We start from the raw sequence: 17,194 nt of genomic DNA, 5'->3' as shown, positions 1-17,194 counted from the left end.
CCGACACGGCCACGCTGCGCAGCTGCGAACCTGCGCTGGGACGGGGACGCGCTGCCAGCGCGGTCCTGAGGCTCCTCTCCAGCCCCTCCAGCGCCGGCTGATCCGTGCTCCGACCAGACTGTGTTTAGAGCCGTGATAATATGAAAATTAGTAGGATATTCTTCATTAGCTCGTCTGTTCTAGTGGTGATCTCTGCAAACTGACGACTGTCTGGAAGAAACAGTCACCTTTATCCACTTACAACAGATCACTGTTCCATTTGGGGAGCATGTATTTAGTTCTTCCCATTCTAATGAAACAAATATAATTTTTATATCCTACTGAAATGTGAGTCCTTGAGGTCATCCAGTCCTTCCTTGTCTCTAAGTAGTATCACCAGTATCTCCATTATCTTTGATAGGTGTTCACTTCTTCAACCAGTGCCTAAAGGCCTCTAGTGACAGAGATCTTACAACTCGCCTAATCAGCTCCCATCCTTACGTATTATAAATAATCTTTTAAAAAAAATTCTCTTCTAGATTAAGTCTTCACGGGCTTCCCACCACCACTGACCCCTGAGCTGTTCCTCCTTTGCTTGCTGGTCACGCAGGTGACCGAGATCAGGAAAACATTGCTGTGAGCATGCCCTGGATCTACGGTCACTTCTGCGTTATCCTCTGCCCCACCTCCTGACCAGTTCAGCTGCTTTCCCAGCAGCGGCTGCTCACGGTACATCCAAACCTTCCTTAACACTTCATTTAAAACCCAGCGATGCACGAGGACATGCAAAACCTGCTTATGAAATCAACTGCTTATTCCCTTTTCCAAATCACCGATAAATCTGTTAGACACTCCACACGTATCTTTGGGGCATCACACCTGTCTTTCTGTCTGTTTTAACACTGGCAACGAGTTATCTACCACCGCCTTAAACACCCATGGCCACGATCCACGCCAGCACGCGCTGAGACCGCCTCCCGCCGCGACAAACGCCGCCTCCCGCCGCGACAAACGCCGCCTCGCGCCGCGACAAACGCCGCCTCGCGCCGCGACAAACGCCGCCTCCCGCCGCGACAAACGCCGCCTCCCGGAACAGCGTCTGCACCCACAGAATGCTCTGGATCCGAGGCGTGGATAACTAGACAAAACGACGGCCAAGGACAAGCAAAGAAGCCACATAAGTGATACAGAGGTTCCTATAAATTAGCAATCTCAACGTGTAACTAATATTAAACTGTAGGGATTAGCAGGAACTATGAAAAAAACATAAATTAGCAGAAAATAAATATGGATAAGGACTTATATTAACAGGAAGAGCTTCCTGAGCACAGCACAGAGGACAAAGAACAAGATCGCTATGGGAAAAAGAAAGTAATTTGAAGTGACAGCAAGTATATTGTAAATACATATATGACTTGATGGTTGAGAAAGGGACACAGACCTTTATAGGTGTATCTTGTGTACAAAAGGCAGGAAGATTGGTTTTGGAAGGGAGATAACGTGGGAATGGAAAGAGGACGCAGAAGCAGATTAAAGAGGTCAAAACAGCACAAGAAAACGAACCTCTCAGCAGCTTCTTGTGCGGGGACGACACCGGCAAGGTCGACGGCACGAGGCGCCGGAAAAGACGGAGCCACGAGAGGACAGATGTGGGACAAGAGCCGTAGCAACATCTGCACACGCACCTGCCCGGAGACGGGGGAGACCTGACGGGGTATGGACACAGGGGAACGAGGGAGAGAGGGAGAGAGGGACCGGTAACAGGCGTTTCAGGGACCCAGCCGCGGGCCGGCCGTGACAGAGGACGGAAGAAACAGGAAGATCACCAACTTGGTTTGGTCAACACAACCTACGGCAACAGCTGGACACTCGGAGGGAGGTGTCATAAAGGCTGCCTGAAATGTACTGCTGGACAGTACAAAACGCATCAGTAAAGAGACAAATCAACACAAATGTGGTGATTAAAGCTATATTTATCCATAAAAGTGCCAGAAATAGAGCAGAGAGGAACACACACACACACACACAAAAAAGAGAGGACAAAATAAAGGATGGAGCCTTTGGGGAAAAGATTTTCTCTCTTCCCACAAGAACAATGTGCAAGGCCCTGATGGAACAGAACAAAGAATCGTAAAAACAAATAACCGACAGAAATGTAACCCTTATGAGAGAGCGGCTGACCACAGGCGTGACAAACCGTCAGGAACTCAGGCAGGAGGAGAACGAAGCGTCACACCTGAGATTTTTACCCATATCGAGGTGTCACCGTTCAGGGTGTCGGGACAAACAAGGCAGAACAAGGAGAAGAACAAGCGCAGAACCAGGTGCGCAGGAGCACAGGGCGAAGTGACCTTAGCGCAGGAACGTGCGTTTCCAGAAAGATCAAGTGAACCCAAAGGACCTGCCCCTAGGAACACTGCGATTCATCCTGTTCACCCAGCGTTCACAGAGTAAAACCATTTCTCTATCTACTATTCACCTCTATTTACCTCTTCTTCTTCTTCTTCTTCTTCTTCTTCTTCTTCTGGGGAAGAGGGGAAAAGAGAAAAAAGAAAGGCGCATCCTGCCATAAGAAAATCAAATAATAAATAAGTAATCTGAAGAGGAGACTTTTCCCTGAAATTAGAGCAGAATCAGACTCCAAGAAATGGAAATAAAACTCAATAGCTAGCAACACGTAAACTCAAGGTACCGGCTGTGACGGCACATTCTTATTTGGTAGGATACAGGACCAGGGGTGTCAAAATGAAGTTATAACTCCTATTATCTCTTTTAAGCAACAGAAGACTGAGTACCCCAAGCTGTGCTTTGATCAAAATGAACCCCAGACAAGGAAGAGCCTGGGAGGCCAAGCAGAACTGCAGGAGATCGTCAGGAGAGGCGAGGGCACCAAGCACGGCCACACCGGGACGAGAGCCGGGAGCGCGGCCCACGGCGACGGCGGGAGGGCGGCCGGTGAGCGCGCACGGTCCGCGTGACGCGGACAGTCGGTAAGATGGCCCGAGCGGCAAAACTCCCAGGGCAGAAAAGACAGAGTTCTCCAGCACCCAAACGAGTAATGGAAATGAGCTCTGCTAAATGCATTCTGGTATAGACTAAAAACTCCCGTGCTTCAGCAGCCAGCATGCTGCTTTCACGTGAAGGCCGTCTACATGGGGAAGAAGCACATCCACAGCACTGTTTTTGCCACTCCTCTTGATAGCAAAGGAAGACGACTGGTGCGCAAATGCCAACAGAAACCACGGGAAAGGCAAAAGCATCCCCTACACCCACCGCTCCCAACCCACCCGTGGTTCTGCCCAGATACAGCCATCCGGAGCAAGTCACCCCAATACCCCCACACTGACCCCGTTACAGACCCGCGCACCGGCTCTCCCGTCACCCCAATACCCCCAGTCCCACACTGACCCCGTTACAGACCCGCGCACCGGCTCTCCCGTCACCCCAATACCCCCAGTCCCACACTGACCCCGTTACAGACCCGCGCACCGGCTCTCCCGTCACCCCAATGCCCCCAGTCCCACACTGACCCCGTTACAGACCCGCGCACCGGCTCTCCCGTCACCCCAATACCCCCAGTCCCACACTGACCCCGTTACAGACCCGCGCACCGGCTCTCCCGTCACCCCAATATCCCCAGTCCCACACTGACCCCGTTACAGACCCGCGCACCGGCTCTCCCGTCACCCCAATACCCCCAGTCCCACACTGACCCCGTTACAGACCCGCGCACCGGCTCTCCCGTCACCCCAATACCCCCAGTCCCACACTGACCCCGTTACAGACCCGCGCACCCGCGATCTCCAGCTCCTGCACTCTGCGCCACATCCCTGCTCGCCGCTTCAGAAATACAGAATGCCACCTCAAAGTCCTTCGTCTTGTGAGTCCCACCATATCAGGATGCGCAGGACACACTATGGATCCTACACATCTGGAGAAAGATTGAACTATGGAGACAACTTAGGAGCTTCACAGATTTCTGTGATCTGTGCACAAAAGCCACCACCTGATGTCTTCAAAAAGGCGTCGCAGGAGGTGCCAGAATCCTCAAGAGAGAAAGCACTCAAGACTGTCAGTATCCAAATAATATCTGCATTCCTTGGCACTCTTTAGCAGTCTTATTTTTGTTAAATATGTATCAATACAATTAATCCAAATGTTATAAATGGTGACTGCTTCCAACCACTAGAGAGTCATTTAAAGAACATCGTTTCCAATGCAGCAAAACAGGGTTGGCATTTCCCCTTAAATGGAGATGGAAGACCTGATTCTTAAACAAAAGCTGGAACATTTTTAAGGCCCTGAAGGATGGCTTTAATGACGCATGGCACCCTGAAACTCTCCCGTGGGTGCGCTCCCATAGACTGCCACGGATCTGCAGAGCTAATCTCTTCAAGCCCCTGAAAGTCACCTGTTAAGTAGCCAGAGGATACACGAGAGCCAAGACTGGAGACAAGAACCAGAGGCAGCACCACAGGCTTCATCAGGCTTTCATCAGAATTGTTTTCCAAAACACAAGTTTGATTACAGAACAAAGTGTCCTACAAGCCCATTTGGGTCAGATCCAGTGCGGATTCTGCACCGTGACCAGGCTCAAAAGCACGCTATTCACCATTATGGAGAATCAAAGCAGCAATCACAGCACACACCCCCCAGACGCCAGCCTGTACCACCAACGCACCGGAGCCTGCCCGGGGGCTCCGCGGCCCCGGCGAGGCAGAGCAGCGCCCGGAGCACCGCGGAGCTCCCGCCGGCGGAGCCGCCGCTTCCACTCATCCCTCTATTCAGAGCCAGCCAGCTCACTAACTTTCCCGACTCACCACCCCATGGACCAGAAACTCAAAAAGTTTGCTTTTCGTAGCTTTGCGAGCCCCTCCTGTAACTTCGTCTGTAGCCATCGGGGTCTGCTCAGCCTCTCTCACTCTCTCTCTTCCTCTTTCTTTCCCTTTTCTGCCTTTTTCTCCAACTCTCCCCTCTGAGTCCTGCTGGGCTCTCACACTTCTAATAGCGCGGAGTGGGGAGGGGGCCCCTTCAGGGCCTTGCTGACGGCCCACTCGCGCGAAGCCTCAGCTGCTGCATTCCTCCACTGATAAGCCAGAAATAGTTTGTGCTGCCGGGTTCTGTGTGTTTACTCTGCAGGGACAGAAAATCCAGCTTTTTAAACCTCTGTCCAAACAGCAGAGATAAGCAGGAGGCAAATTGAAAACACGTCTCGGCTTTTCCGTGGCAGCGCCGCAGCCTCTCCTCCTCTGCACCGGGATGGTAAATTCTGGGGCAGGGGGAAGGGGGAGGGGGCAACTTCAGCAGCAACACGCAACTCGGTGCCTCACAGAGCGTGTTTTCCCACTAGAAAATGCAGCAGGCGAGCAGTGAGAAACAATGGTTTTCCCTTGCTCCCGCTGCTCCTCCCGCGCTGCGTTTCCAGGCCCTTTCCCCGGGGACCTGGCAGGCAGCACACAGAAACATTCGCTGGCAGCGTTTCCAGCCTGCGAGACTGAGAACTAACCCCTCTGGACAAGAGAGAAACAGCGGGAGGCAGAGAGCTGGGAACAGGGAGGGACGGCGCGAGAGCGCGGGAGGAAGGACGGGGGCAGCATGGCGACCGCGCGGCGCCCGGCTCGCGCAGCCCGGCTCGCGCAGCCCGGCTCGCCGCCCGCGGGACACCCCGGCACCGCCGCGACGGATCCGTCACGGACCCCGGCGACTGACAGATGCAGACAAATTATAACACCGCAGCTGCCGTGAGACAGCAGCCGCTCGCTGCTCATCACACAAAGCCCTGCGTGACAACACGTGCCAGCCCAGGACGCTGCTGGGAACACGGCGCCCACCTGCCACCCGGGGGAAGGGGCGCACGGCAGCGCCGTCCCCTCCGCCCGCAGCACGGCGGCCATTCCACGAGCAGCGGCTCCATCATGGCAGCGCAGGCGGCGTGGCCTGCGGCACTGATCTGCTCACCCGCGGCTCCTTGTGCGGCTGCCGCTTGCAAGGCTGACGTTTCCCAGTCTGCCTCACACCGCAATAGGCGAGAGGTTGCCAGGTTACGAGAGGGGTTTATTCTATTCCTCTGCTTGAAATTCTTGTCTAGGGGCTGTGAATTTTCTGGCAAACAGAAGAGAATCAGATCTGAAACAAATAAATAAATTTATGCCCTCAACCAGTAACAAAAACAAGCACAGAAGAGACACTGCATTAGGCAGCAGTAAAGAGCAAGCCGCAAAGATCACGCAGACATTTGCACTTGGGGATGAAGGCAACAACCTCCACTGACATTCAGGATGACCCCAATCCAGGTGCTACCGTACAGCAACACCCCTGGGAATCACAGAAATTCAGAGGGTGGGCACTGTCACCAGTTCCCCCGCTGGGCCCTCGGGAGGAACGCGCCAGGCAAAGCAGCACGGCCACGCTCAGCGCCTGAACTGCTGCAGCTTTTAGCTGAGCTGGCCCAAGGGCACGTGTAATCTGGAACCAAACTGCTACGTGCCTGGTGGGCTTGGTAGCGTTTGATTAACAGTTGAACTAGATCTTAAGGGTCTTTTCCCACCTACATGATTCTACGATTCAACGTGTCAGCGCGCCTGGCCAGGTGGCACTGGGCCTGCGCCTCCCGTGCTCTTCCAGATCCCGCAGCAGGGAGAACGCCGGCTCCCATCTTGTGAGCCCTCTCCCGGGTTCCCAGCCAGACAACACGTTTTCTCTGGAGCTGCACTACGGCTCCTGCACCGGCCGCAGAAGCACCAGCTGTCCCCGCAGTGTTGATACCGACACGGGCGCTGCTGTTCCGGTTCCTCGAGGCGAACCGCGCAACCCCCGCCGCTCCCGGACACGCGCGAGGGAGCCGCTCGCGGGCAGAGGCTCCAGCGAGCAGCCGGGCGGCCCCGGCCCGGCCGGGCGGCGGCGGCACCGGGCGCGGCTCCAGGCTGCGCGCGGCGCGCGGGCCCCCCTCGCGTCCCCCCGCGCTCCTCCGCCCGCACCAGCGGCACCGAATGGCAACGGCGCGCCCGGCACGGGCAGGGCGCGCGCCAGCCGCGGGCCCGGCTGCGCGCCGGCGGGCGGGGGCGGAGGGCCGGGCCGCTCGCCCCGGGCCGGGCCGGGCCGGGCGAACCGAAGCGCGGCGGCCGCGCTGGGCCCGCCGCACGTCCCCGCGGGCCCGGGCGCGGCGGCGCGCATGCCCGGCGCGGCTCCGTGAAGGTCAGCCGTGGCCTAGCGGGGACGCGCGGGCGGGGACGGCCGGACGCGGGGAGGGAGCGGCCTTAACCCTTCCCGCGCCGGCACCGGGACCGGCCCCGCCCGCTGTGCGGCCCGAGCTGCGGGGCTCGGGGGGAGCCGGGGCCGCGGCGGGGCCGTTCCGGGGCTGCTGGGGCCGGGGCGGCTCCGCCCGCTGCGCCCCGCGGGGTCCGCGCTCGGTGCCGCGGGGCTGCCCGGGCTGGAGGCGCAGGACAAAGCGAATCGGGCGCTTCGCAGGCGTTTTGCGAGTGCCGTGACAAATTGGCTTGTCGGGGGCACCGAGGACGCGGCGAGCGGCCGCAGACCCGGCCCGGGGCGGGCGGGGCGCGCCTGGCCCGCGGCTCTTTGTCCGCAGCCGGGGCCGCAGCTCGGGGCCGGGAGCCTGCGGGCTTCTCGGTTTCAGAACGGGTAAAGCAATGAGCTGCAGTTGCTCCCGTCTCCGTCACTAGCGGGCTTATCACGTTCTGGAGCAGGAGGATACATTGAGTGTTACTGAATTTCAATTTAATACCATAGGACATGTATTGTATTCTATCTGGCTGTTAGTAACAGGCATTACATGAAGAGATTTCCTGAAAAGAACATCAAATTACAAGGTCAGCCACTTGAAAATTAACGAATGGCAGACTCACTGTAGCCATACACAGAGTCAAAGTCAAAAAAAACCCAAAATCATGCAATAATAAAATTAATCTCTTATTTAGTATGATTGTAGTTCTTTACAATCATTAGAAATAGCTCTTTTCTTTTGAAGATGGAAAACAAGGTGCAAATGGATGGAGGTGACTTGCCCACATCACCTGGCTGAGAATGAAACCCTTTTCCCGTGATTCTTCCACTCCCCGCAACACGGTCAAGGAAAACCGGTGCACAATGCGCCTGCACAGGAGGGGAGGACGGTGCAGGAACGTCTTCTCCCAAGCCACGAGAGAAATAATATCGTTTTCTTTTGTTTCTTCTCTATTTTCCATAAAGTTTAGGAGAAAAGTGTGTTCTTGAGCTGCCTGGTTCAGCCCAGGCCCTGCCCAACAGGCATCGCGCAGCTCCCGGCCGACTCAGGTCTGGGAGGTGCCAGTGTCAGGGACCCCAGCGGGTTCCTCCACCAGCTCGGGGCTGCGCGGACGCTGGGGCTCTGGCGCCCGCACCCCGAGCCGGCTCGTGCTGTTCCTGCCCACTGAACGAGGAAAGGCTGACACCTCCTCCTCACCCAGGACCGAGGCACCTTTTCTGTCCCCAGCCTGGGGGTTTTTCAAGCTTTTAAGATTCTTAAACTAGGATGGTCAGGTTAGAAAAGATGTGAACCAAGCTGTTGCTTCAGGAAAATATTTTTTCAGGTGCTTTCGTTCTTTGATCCGCAGGTAAGTAAAGATGTACACGGCGGTGCTGGTTGCCTTCAAGAGCCCTGGTTTCCCTTACCCAGTTTTCACTGAAGTCAGCAGCACTCTGCTCACAGAAACTTAAAATATCCTCCATGGTTTTGGAATTGATGGAATATGGGATTGAAAACATACTGAAAAACGGACAGAAAATATCCCGAGATTGAGGGTCTGCTTGTTGTAAAGAAATGACCACTTGTTCCCGTGTTCAGAATTATTCAATGTTCTCATTAACAATATGGACAAGGAACTAGAGAACGTGCCTGTCAAACTTCCTAGCGAACAGGGTTTGGAGGGTTACAGGTCTGCTAGGAGAGAATTAAAATCCTGACAGGCTGGAGACGTGATTTGGAAAAACAAGACATAATTCAATCAGAAATAGGGTGAGATTCCACATCAAGATAGAAATCAACAACTACACAAATACAAGATGGAGAACGACTGGCTGAAGAGTACTTTTTTTCAGAAAAAACATTTGGGGCTATAAGAGATGACGGAGTTATCTGGCACAGAACACGCAGAGCGAGCGACCCCGCAGAGCGGCAGCACCGGATCTCCCCCTCCACGCTTTGTCCCTGCCCCTCTCCTTGTCACCTGCGGGCAGGCTGGGCTCGGCGCTCCCTGGGGCTGCAGAATTGCACTTTGCCAGCCTTGCTGAGGAGCAGCAACCCCTCTGCCGCACAATCGTGAACGGCTCAGCCGGCCGTCCCCTGCCGCGTGGGGCACACGGCGTGGGTCAGGGACAGCAGCGTGTGACGGGGACTGCAAAGCCCCAAAAGAGAAAATAATGGTGTCCAGCTGTCCAAGGGCGGCTGCAAATACAGGGAAGAGCTGCTCCCCACACACGGAGGACAAGAAATCATGGACTGAAATGTCTCCCAGGAAGATTTACGTTGAGTATTAAGAGAGAAAGTCGAGGTGTTCTGTACAGCAAGGATGGGAACCTCCATCCCGAAGGTCTTCCAGGAGCGGGTCAGGCAAGCAGAGCGATGGGTGCTGACCGGGCGGGACAAGGGACGGGCTGGTCCCCACAGGCTCCTTTCCCTTCCTTCCCTGTGGAAGCTGTATGGCATTTCAGAAGGCAAAGATACGGCTTTCTTCAATCCAGAGAGTTTTCCCTGGCAGGTTTCACAGATCTTATGCAAACAAATTTAAAAGGTCCCTTATTTTTTTTTTTTTTATTTTGAAAAAATACCTATCTGATTGCTACAACAAAGCGAGAGTGAGGAATCGCGCACACAGATGGCTGCCGGTTGCATCTGAGACCTCCCAAGTATCACACCGCTTTCATACCGTGGCTTCTCTCTCCGTGACTTACGTATCCTCAGCCACCGTCTCGCACCACTGCTTTGTGGACACACCTTTTGAGGTCAGGCCTTTCCACTAACTGCTTTTAAAATCTATCTGCAATGAAGAAATACCATGGGCAACTTGTAGCAAGCGTGAAGAAAACTTGAAATAAAGGCAAAAAAAGAATAAATGAAGGCAAGGAAAAGCATTTGTGTCTGTCTCCAGAGCTTCCACACATTATTCTGCAGAAGCAGTAAACTCTGCCGCCCCCGGTCTGAAGAGCGTATGGTGATGCTGCCGGGTGATCAGAGCGACGGCTCTGGGGGTGTTGGGTAAGAGCACCGCAGGGGATACACCTGCTGTTACCGACCGACAGAACGCAGACGGGGCAGCTGGGCTACAGTCCAGTCCTGGACGATCAACAGCAAACATGTCATGTAACCCTTCCAGACACAAGCTTACTGCACAGCACTTCAAACTTTGGTGTTCCTGTGGGACAGCTGCTAAAACCAGAGTTCTTGGAATTACCATCTTCTTTTAGTACATGGGTCTCTTCCAACCAAAATGATTCTGTGATTCTATATCTTGCTATTCCCATTTATTCTTTTACCAACATTGCCCTTAACGGTCTTTCTTTGTGTCTGATGTTTCTGCTTTGGAGCATTTATACATCGCAGTCATACCCGCACTCACTCCTTTGTCAGGTCAAACAATCAAAACCTGCTGTTTGGTCTCTTTGAAGCCGATTGCCCAGTTCTCATCGTTTCCTCGGCCCTTCCCGAGTCCGCCCCAGTTAACCGGCCCAGAACAGGGCGGACAGACCCGAGCCCCGGTCCCCCGGAGGCCACGTCCTGCATGGCACTGATCGTCCTCCTGCCGGCGGAAACGCCAACAGGCGCGCGTTTCAGCACCGCCCGCACAGCCGGCAGCGCAGCCGCCCGTCCTGCGGACACGCGGGCCCGTCCGTCACCCAGCGCCGCCGCAGCCCAGCGCGGGGCCGGTTCCGCGGCGCGTCCCCCGTGCGCTGCGCCGTCCTCGGGTCGCCCCCTCCTGCCCCTGGAGGCTTCGGAATCTCCCAGTTCCTGCCACGTAACTCATCTCTTCTGCTTCAAATCCACTCACCACACTTGCTATTTTTGTGCCGTGGGCATTACTGAGAATATTAAATGACACAAATCTCATGGCAAATTGTGAGGAAACCGCAAAGTTCTTGTGTCGTCTTTGCTGAGCTCCTCACCTCCCTCGCAATTCTTCTGTTACCTGAATTTTCAGACAGCATTGAATCAAAGGCGTCACTGATGTCTACATGAAGACGACACACGCTGTTTCCTTTAAGGAGAAAATCAGCTGAGAAAGACAGCGGGTTGGCAAACTGATGCTGCTTTTTTATACCACCTGCACCCTCCTCATGCTCCGTTATCTTCTCCTTTAAAAATCATTCTTGAGCCCTGTCTGTACTCAGAATCAGAATAATACAACTGCCTGCAGTATTCTTGCCCCTTCGTATTATAGGAAAAGCAGCAAGATGTCCTGTTTCTTTATCAGGAAAAAAAAATAAGCCCTTTTTGATGAATAATGCTAGGGATTATATCCCGCTCTCACTGAAAGTCACTTCCAAAGTATCTGTAGTTAAGCAGATCAATAATAAGTGAATACTAACCGAAAGATGTATTAACAGGCAAAGCTGCATAAGAACCGAGACACAGCCTCAGAAAGCGCCGGCGGCCGGGACGAGGCCGGTAACCAAGGACGGACACAGAGCGGCCTCGGCACGGCTGTGCCGGATCCACCGCCCGTCCCACCGCGCCAGGGCACAACCAGCGGCTCCATCAGCCCATCAGGCTCGGAGCACACGGGCACGAGCAACCGGTAACGCCGGTGGTCACGAACCTGCGCCGCCAGGCAGGCCCCGGCACCCTCCAATTTCCTTCGGTTTTATTTGGCAGCATAATCACAACAATTACAAACTAATTACCCTCCCAAAAGTCAAAGTTAATCGCAAACAGTATATAATCACAGCAAACATCAATGATCTTGGAAAATGGCAGCCAACTGGGAAATGGCAAATGTAATTAAATGCAATGTAGTAAAACATAATTATACGCCTGAAATTCTTACCATGAACGCGATTTGTATGTAACTGCCAGGAAAATAAAAATTACTGAAAGGTTATAAACAAAGGTTGTAAACAAATGATAAAAACAAGTGAAAGGGAAGTGGCTACTAAGGACACCCGGCACCGCGGGCCCGCTGGTCCTGAGCCACCACACCCGGCACCGCGGGGTCCTGAGCCGCCACACCCGGCACCGCGGGCCCGCTGGTCCTGAGCCGCCACACCCAGCACCGCGGGGTCCTGAGCCGCCACACCCGGCACCGCGGGCCCGCTGGTCCTGAGCCGCCAGACCCGGCACCGCGGGCCCGCTGGTCCTGAGCCGCCAGACCCGGCACCGCGGGCCCGCTGGTCCTGAGCCGCCACACCCGGCACCGCGGGCCCGCTGGTCCTGAGCCGCCAGACCCGGCACCGCGGGGTCCTGAACCGCCACACCCGGCACCGCGGGCCCGCTGGTCCTGAGCCGCCACACCCGGCACCGCGGGGTCCTGAACCGCCACACCCGGCACCGCGGGCCCGCTGGTCCTGAGCCGCCACACCCGGCACCGCGGGGTCCTGAACCGCCACACCCGGCACCGCGGGCCCGCTGGTCCTGAGCCGCCCAGCCCGCGCTGCGCACACCCGGCGCTGCGCGCACCCAGCACCATGCACACCCAGCGCTGCGCACACTCGGCACCATGCACACCCGGCACCGCGCACACCCGGCGCTGCACACACCCGGCGCCGCGTCAGCCCAGCCCAGCACCGCAGCGCAGGAACAGCCGCCGGCGCTCACCGCCCTGGTCCCTCGGGGAACGAGGATGCGTCATTCTGCAAGGAGGCTCCCTGGTGCTCAGCCACGCTGGTACGGCACCTCTGATACGGACACACTGAATGTTATCAATACGATGCCAAATAGGGAGACATAAATCTCTGCTAAGGTTATAGAGAGAAAGGCTTTCTAAATTGTTCATTATAAACCTAAATAAAGATATCAAGAAAATGATAAAGTTATTTCATTAAATTCCTTTAGTTAAGATCTTGGCTATTAACCTGAAGCAGGATTTTCGCCCATCTAAACAAGCATAAAACAAACTCTAAATAGTGAAAAGTTTATGTAATGGAAGGTCAGTCACTAATATTCCAACCATAAGAAATACAGGAAACAAGTTCCAACACACACAAAAAGCCCTTGTCCTATTTCTGCTCCTGAGAAAAGCTGCTTTGTCTGTAACGTAACTGACCTTTCCTACTGCATCCGACCTCTATCAACTCCCCACTTGGTGCTTCTGTCTCAACAGCCACCCCTACCCGTCTTTACCTCCTTCTGCCGATTGTGTCGCTTCTTCCTTTCTGCAGTCACACTGCAGCCACTGCAGAGCTCACCACTGCACTGCAGTGCCAGTGACACCGCTGCACTGCAGAGCTCACCACTGCACTGCAGTGCCAGTGACACCGCTGCACTGCAGTCCCAGTGATACTGCTGCCTCTGCAGAGCTCAGCACTGCACTGCAGTGCCAGTGACACTGCTGCACTGCAGAGCTCACCGCTGCACTGCAGTGCCAGTGACACCGCTGCACTGCAGAGCTCACTGCTGCACTGCAGTGCCAGTGACACTGCTGCACTGCAGAGCTCACCGCTGCACTGCAGTGCCAGTGACACCACAGCACTGCAGAGCTCACCACTGCACTGCAGAGCCAGTGACACTGCTGCACTGCAGAGCTCACCGCTGCACTGCAGTCCCAGTGACACCGCAGCACTGCAGAGCTCACCGCTGCACTGCAGTCCCAGTGACACCGCTGCACTGCAGAGCTCACCACTGCACTGCAGAGCCAGTGACACTGCTGCACTGCAGAGCTCACCGCTGCACTGCAGTCCCAGTGACACCGCAGCACTGCAGAGCTCACCGCTGCACTGCAGTCCCAGTGACACCGCAGCACTGCAGAGCCAGTGACACCGCTGCACTGCAGAGCTCACCGCTGCACTGCGGTGCCAGTGACACCGCAGCACTGCAGAGCTCACCGCTGCACTGCAGTGCCAGTGACACCGCAGCACTGCAGAGCCAGTGACACTGCTGCACTGCAGAGCTCACCGCTGCACTGCAGTCCCAGTGACACCGCAGCACTGCAGAGCTCACCGCTGCACTGCAGTGCCAGTGACACTGCTGCCACTGCAGAGCTCAGCACTGCACTGCAGTGCCAGTGACACTGCTGCCACTGCAGAGCTCACCGCTGCACTGAAGTGCCAGTGACACCGCAGCACTGCAGAGCTCACCGCTGCACTGCAGTGCCAGTGACACTGCTGCCACTGCAGAGCTCACCGCTGCACTGCAGTGCCAGTGACACTGCTGCCACTACAGAGCTCACCGCTGCACTGCAGTGCCAGTGACACTGCTGCACTGCAGAGACACGCAGCAGTCTGTGGGACCTGACAGGATGCGCCCAAGGGTGCTACGGGAGCCAGTGCCACTGTGAGACACCTCTCCACTGCCTCTGAAAACTCCAGAGACGGGGAGGGCTCTCGAGGACTGGAGGAAAGCAAACGTCACTTCTGTCTGCAACAGGAGGGAGAAGGAGGAACCGGGAAAAGCAGGTCATTCAGGGAGGGTAATGAAGCATCTCCTCCTGGAAACCACGAGGCACAAGAAGGTGACTGAGAGCAGTCAGCACGGATTTGTGAGCAGAAGTTGTGGTCATGCACCAGGACAGGCCAGGGGACGACTGGCTGGGAATCAGCTTTGCAGAAAAAGACCAGAGGATTCTGGTGAGCGACCAAGCGAGGATCTGCCAGCAGCGCTCCCTGGCAGCACAGAAAGCTCACAGCGCCCTGAGCTGCAGCGGGAGGGACATCACCAGCAGGTCAAGGGACGTGAGCCGCCTCCTGCTCCTCCACCGGTGAGACCACGTCTGCAGAGCTGCGTCCGGCCCTGGGCTCCCAGTACAAGACACACACACTGGAGCCGGTGCAGGGACTGGAGCACCCATCACCAAGGCAAGGCTGGGAGAGCTGGGCGTTTCCAGCACGGAGGAGGCTCAGGGGGTATCTTACCAATGTGTGTAAACACCCGATGGCAGGGGGTGAGGAAGACAGAGCCAGACTGTCCTCAGCGGCACCCAGGACAGTACCACAGGCAATACAGAAAAGTTCCTTCACACACAAGAAAAAGGCTTTTTTACTCGGAACCGCTTTTTTCCTTAGAACAGGTTGTCCAAAGAGCAACTTCACTCCGTCCCTGAAGATATTCCAAACTTCACTGGACCTGGTGCTCAGGCCGTTGCTCTGGCTGGCCCAGATTTGGAGGGGGAGGTTGGACCACAGGAGCTCCAGAGGCCCCTTTCAACCTCGGCCATTTTGTGGCTTTATGATTCTACCCAGGAACCTGAGCATTACAGGTAACTCAAACACACGCCAAATCAACATGCAGCAGATTCCTGTGAGGAACCACGGAACGGAGACTGACAGCAGAAACAAGGCAGTGGCAGAACAGCTGGAACCAGATGTGCAGAGCCAGCTGCTGTCTGTGCAAGCACGGAAAATCACGGAGCGCAGAGACGGGGAGAGGAATCAGGGGCTGGAGGGTTCGGGAGCAGGGACTGAAAATGCCAGAGCTGCTTTACTTCAGAAGGTATTAGGGGACAAAACAGTAGAATAATGAAAGTAAATAATGCACTTCTTTTTACTATTCCTTAACGCAGGACTAGGGAGAAGCTACTGGAATGAAAAGCAGGCTATTGACGAAAAACTTCAAAACAAAAGAATGAACACAATGTTCAGTAATACCTATACATAATACATACAAATGCATACAAAATGCTGCTTCTAAAATGATTTTCCCAGCCGATCGCTCTGAAATGACCACTGTTCCACTGGTGCTTTTGCATCCCACACTTTGTATTTAAGAAAAGAAGAGACCAAACCACGCTTGGATCCTGCTCGTGGTCCCTGCCTGAGTCTGCTCCCTCAGAAGAGCATCGCAACGAGTTTAGAAGAAGTGGTGCCTATCATATATAATTTGTTTACCATATTAGCAGTTTCTCACATGGTGGATCTAGTGCAAGTTGACCTGTCAGTGGTTCTACCCCGTTCTCCTTCTGTCCTTGCAGACACCAGAAGGGATCACTGGGGTGCGGGCTCCGTGCACACACCTTGTCTCCTGTTTTCCAGATATGCCCGTCCGCTCCCCGGAGGGCGTTCCTAACAGAAACTGTCTGACGGCGCTCTGGCCAGCGAGAACGCTGCTCTCCGTACGAAGAGCTGCAAAGAATCCTCAGCGCTGGCAGCCGGTGACCGAGGACGGAACTCCTGGATGGGAACACCGGTGTCCGATCCACCTGCTCCGGGCAGGGCGCAGGACAGCAGGACCGGCGGCCGGGCGCTGCTCCGGGTGAGGCGCAGGCCGGGCGCTGCTCCAGGTGAGGCGCGGGCCGGGCGCTGCTCCAGGTGAGGCGCAGGCCAGGCACTGCTCCAGGTGAGGCACGTCCCGCAGCCAGCGCTGCTCCAGGTGAGGCGCAGGCCGGGCGCAGCTCCAGGTGAGGCGCGGGCCGGGCGCTGCTCCGGGTGAGGCGCGGGCCGGGCGCGGCTCCAGGTGAGGCGCAGGCCGGGCGTTGCTCCAGGTGAGGCGCGGGCCGGGCGCTGCTCCAGGTGAGGCGTGTCCCGCAGCCGGCGCTGCTCCAGGTGAGGCGCAGGCCGGGCGCTGCTCCGGGTGAGGCGCAGGCCGGGCGCGGCTCCAGGTGAGGCGCAGGCCGGGCGCTGCTCCAGGTGAGGTGCGGGACAGGCGCTGCTCCGGGTGAGGCGCGGGCCAGGCGCGGCTCCAGGTGAGGCGCGGGACAGGCGCTGCTCCAGGTGAGGCGTGTCCCGCAGCCGGCGCTGCTCCGGGTGAGGCGCGGGCCGGGCGCTGCTCCGGGTGAGGCGCGGGCCGGGCGCTGCTCCGGGTGAGGCGCGGGCCGGGCGCTGCTCCGGGTGAGGCGTGTCCTGCAGCCGGTGCTGCTCCGGGTGAGGCGCGGGCCGGGCACTGCTCCGGGTGAGGCGCGGGCCGGGCGCGGCTCCAGGTGAGGCGCGGGACAGGCGCTGCTCCAGGTGAGGCGTGTCCCGCAGCCGGCGCTGCTCCAGGTGAGGCGCGGGCCGGGCGCTGCTCCGGGTGAGGCGCGGGCCGGGCGCTGCTCCGGGTGAGGCGCGGGCCGGGCGCTGCTCCGGGTGAGGCGCGGGCCGGGCGCGGCTCCGGGTGAGGCGC

At 56.5% G+C, this 17,194-nt stretch overlaps 1 protein-coding gene across 6 annotated transcripts in view; it reads right to left on the bottom strand.

Moving 5' to 3' along the window:
• SMARCD3 (SWI/SNF related BAF chromatin remodeling complex subunit D3) overlaps window positions 1–17,194 on the bottom strand; it is a 98,247-nt gene that overhangs the window by 58,628 nt on the left and 22,425 nt on the right. For 2 of the 6 annotated variants that reach the window (XR_014183183.1, XM_082043909.1), the window contains exon 1: window positions 4,800–4,959. The exons of 1 other annotated variant lie outside the window; for it this stretch is intronic. Coding sequence is in view for 3 of the 5 variants with exons in the window: in XM_082043909.1 (XP_081900035.1) it covers window positions 4,800–4,877 (78 nt within the window). In the remaining 2 variants the exon portion in view is untranslated. Of the gene's footprint in view, window positions 1–4,390; window positions 4,479–4,799; window positions 4,960–6,530; window positions 6,890–17,194 lie in introns of those variants that run through there. 3 more of the 6 variants (XM_082043912.1, XM_082043913.1, XM_082043910.1) reach the window with 3 other exon arrangements.

Source organism: Streptopelia decaocto, assembly GCF_964273445.1.
Source record: "Streptopelia decaocto genome assembly, chromosome: 2".
NCBI lineage: Eukaryota > Metazoa > Chordata > Aves > Columbiformes > Columbidae > Streptopelia > Streptopelia decaocto.
The sequence above is the reverse complement of the archived record's forward strand: the minus strand, read 5'-3'. Positions and strand labels throughout refer to the sequence as shown.